General features: G+C 74.1%; 1 protein-coding gene across 1 annotated transcript; it reads right to left on the bottom strand.

The window, feature by feature from the left end:
• Positions 1–28: 28 nt before the first annotated feature.
• On the bottom strand, positions 29–210 carry MNEG_16436 (hypothetical protein; the record flags this gene model as incomplete). The annotated part of the gene is made up of 1 exon (XM_014035094.1): positions 29–210. A coding segment is annotated over one exon (182 nt), but the record flags the coding sequence as incomplete, so codon positions are not given.
• Positions 211–2,292: the final 2,082 nt, after the last annotated feature.

Here is a 2,292-nt window from a genome sequence, read left to right as displayed (position 1 = left end):
CTCCCGCCCCGCCGCGCCGCCCCACGACCCCGCCGCCCCCGCGGCCCCCGCGGCGCCCCCCGGATGTTGTTGGGCGCCTGGGGCTGGATTCGGCACGGACAGCTTGGCGGCCATGGCCTTGAAGTGCCTCATGTCCTCGGGGCGCAGCAGCGTGTACACGGCGCCTGTGCGGCCGGCGCGCGCGGTGCGGCCGGCGCGGTGCACGAAGACCTGCGTGGGGGGATGGCGGGTGGGGAAGCACTGTGTTTTGATAGTGCGCCAAGGCTGCCGGTTCGTTGGCCGGACTGCGGCGCGCGGCTGCAGGGGAAAGAGCGTAGGAGGGGGCCGGCTCGAAATGGGTGAAGGACAGGGCCATGCAGGGGAGCCCGTCCCCCCGCACCGCCGCCGGCGACCCGGCGGCCAGCCGCCGTGTCCTGCGCGACGCCAGCGCCCTCGGCGCGCCCGGCCCGGGGTGCGCCGCGGGGACGGGCGCCCGGGCGCGCCGCAAAGACGCGCGCCCGGGGGCGCGGCAGGAACATACACCCAGACGCGCGGCACGCCCGGCCGAGCGGCGGCGCCGCAGCCGCCCGCGGTGTGGCGTCGCGCGTCTCTGAGCCCCAAAACCCCCCGCACCTTGGGATACGTCGGCGCGTCGTAATTGATGACCGCCCCCACCCCCTCCACGTCCATGCCCCGCGCCATCGCGTCGGACGCCACCAGCACGCGCGCCGCGCCCGAGCGGAAGGCGGCCAGGTTTGCGGCGCGCCGCGCGGGCGCCATGTGGCCGGCGAGCTCGACCGCGCGCTCTGGCAAGCCAGGCAGGGCCGCGAGCAGCAGAAACAGCCTGCGGGCAGTTTTTTGAGGCGGGAGGGAGGGGGGCGAGCATGGGGTGTGAGGCATGGCGTTTGACGGGGGTCGTGCGAATGGGTGTGTTTGAAAAGGGCGGGCGTGAGTTGGGGCGTGCGGCCGAGCGAGGCGGGGCTGCAGGTTCACCGGGCTTCTGAGGGGGGGGTGGAGAGGACCCGGTGGCATGGGGAGAGGGGTTGCCGTTGCGGACGGCGGCCGCCCGCGGCGAGCCGCCGCGCCGCCCACGCGTCCGTGCGACAGGGGTCGCCCGGCGGCCGCCAATCAGTGGCGCCGCACCTGTGGGTTGTCTCGACCGAGGACGCAAACACGAGCGTCGGCACACCCTCCAGCCGCCTCAGCAGCGCCGCGAGCGCGAGCGGCTTTGACCGCGCCGGCGCGACGACCCGGTGCAGCGCCAGCCCCGCCGGCAGCGCGTGGCGGCGCCCGCCGAGCGCGGCGAGCGAGATGAAGCGCGGGGCCTGCAGCTGCAGGCGCGCCAGCTTCGACGGGTCCCGCGTGAGCGTCGCCGATACCATGAGCTTCACGGCGCGCGGGCGGCCGTAGGGGAGGAGCGGCGGGCGCGCGCAGTAGCCCGGAAGCTGCCGCCGGCCGTAGTCATCCGCACCGGCCTCCTCGCCCTCCTCCTGCTCCTTGTCCCCCTCGTCTGGCCGAAGGTGCTGCTGCTGCTGTTGGTGGTGGTGATGACTGTTGTGATTCGCATCGGATTGGTTGTGTCCGTCGTTCAGCTGTGCCAGCACCGCGGGCAGCCAGTTTTGGTAGTCCTGGCGCAGCAAGCGGTCGGCCGGGCGCAGCGCTGGCAGGAGAGCTGCGGAGACGACGCGCCAAGCGAGTGTGCATCACCAGGGCCGCCGGTGGGCGGCGGAGGAGGGGGGGGGTTGCACATGGACTGTGCGGCCAGCGAGGCGTGTGCGGGGCAGCGTCGCGGTCGTGCAACACACTCACTCGGCAGCTGTGGGGTGCCCCAAACTGAAGACAGTCGCTGCGCTGACCCGACAACGCCGCTACCCCAGGCGGTGGTCGATGGATGTGCAAGCGAGAGAGAACATGCATGTGTGCGTGCTTGTGTGCATGCGTGCGTGCGTGCGTGCGTGCGTGCGTGCGTGTGTGTGTGTGTGTGTGTGTGTGTGTGTGATTGTGTCGCGCCCCGACCGCCCTCACCGCAGCGTGAACCCAGGCGTGCCCTGCACGTGCGCCATCAGCCGCCCCGGCGTCGCCACCAGCACGTCGCACCCCGACTCCGCCGCCGCCGGCCGCCCCGCCACCGCCGCCGCCTCGGCCGCCACGGACTGCTGCGCCGCCGCGAGGCCGACGGTCAGCGCCAGCGCGGGCGCGAGGGCGGAGAGGGTGCGGTGGACTTGGACGGCCAGATCGCGCGTCGGCACCACGACTAACCCCGTGATCCGGCGCGGGCCGGCCGCAGGCAGCGGCGGCCTGGCGGTGCGCGGG

The sequence above is a fragment of the Monoraphidium neglectum genome (assembly GCF_000611645.1).
Source record: "Monoraphidium neglectum strain SAG 48.87 unplaced genomic scaffold scaffold06367, whole genome shotgun sequence".
In the NCBI taxonomy this organism is placed as follows: Eukaryota; Viridiplantae; Chlorophyta; class Chlorophyceae; order Sphaeropleales; family Selenastraceae; genus Monoraphidium; species Monoraphidium neglectum.
This window is presented reverse-complemented; position numbering and strand designations above follow the sequence as displayed.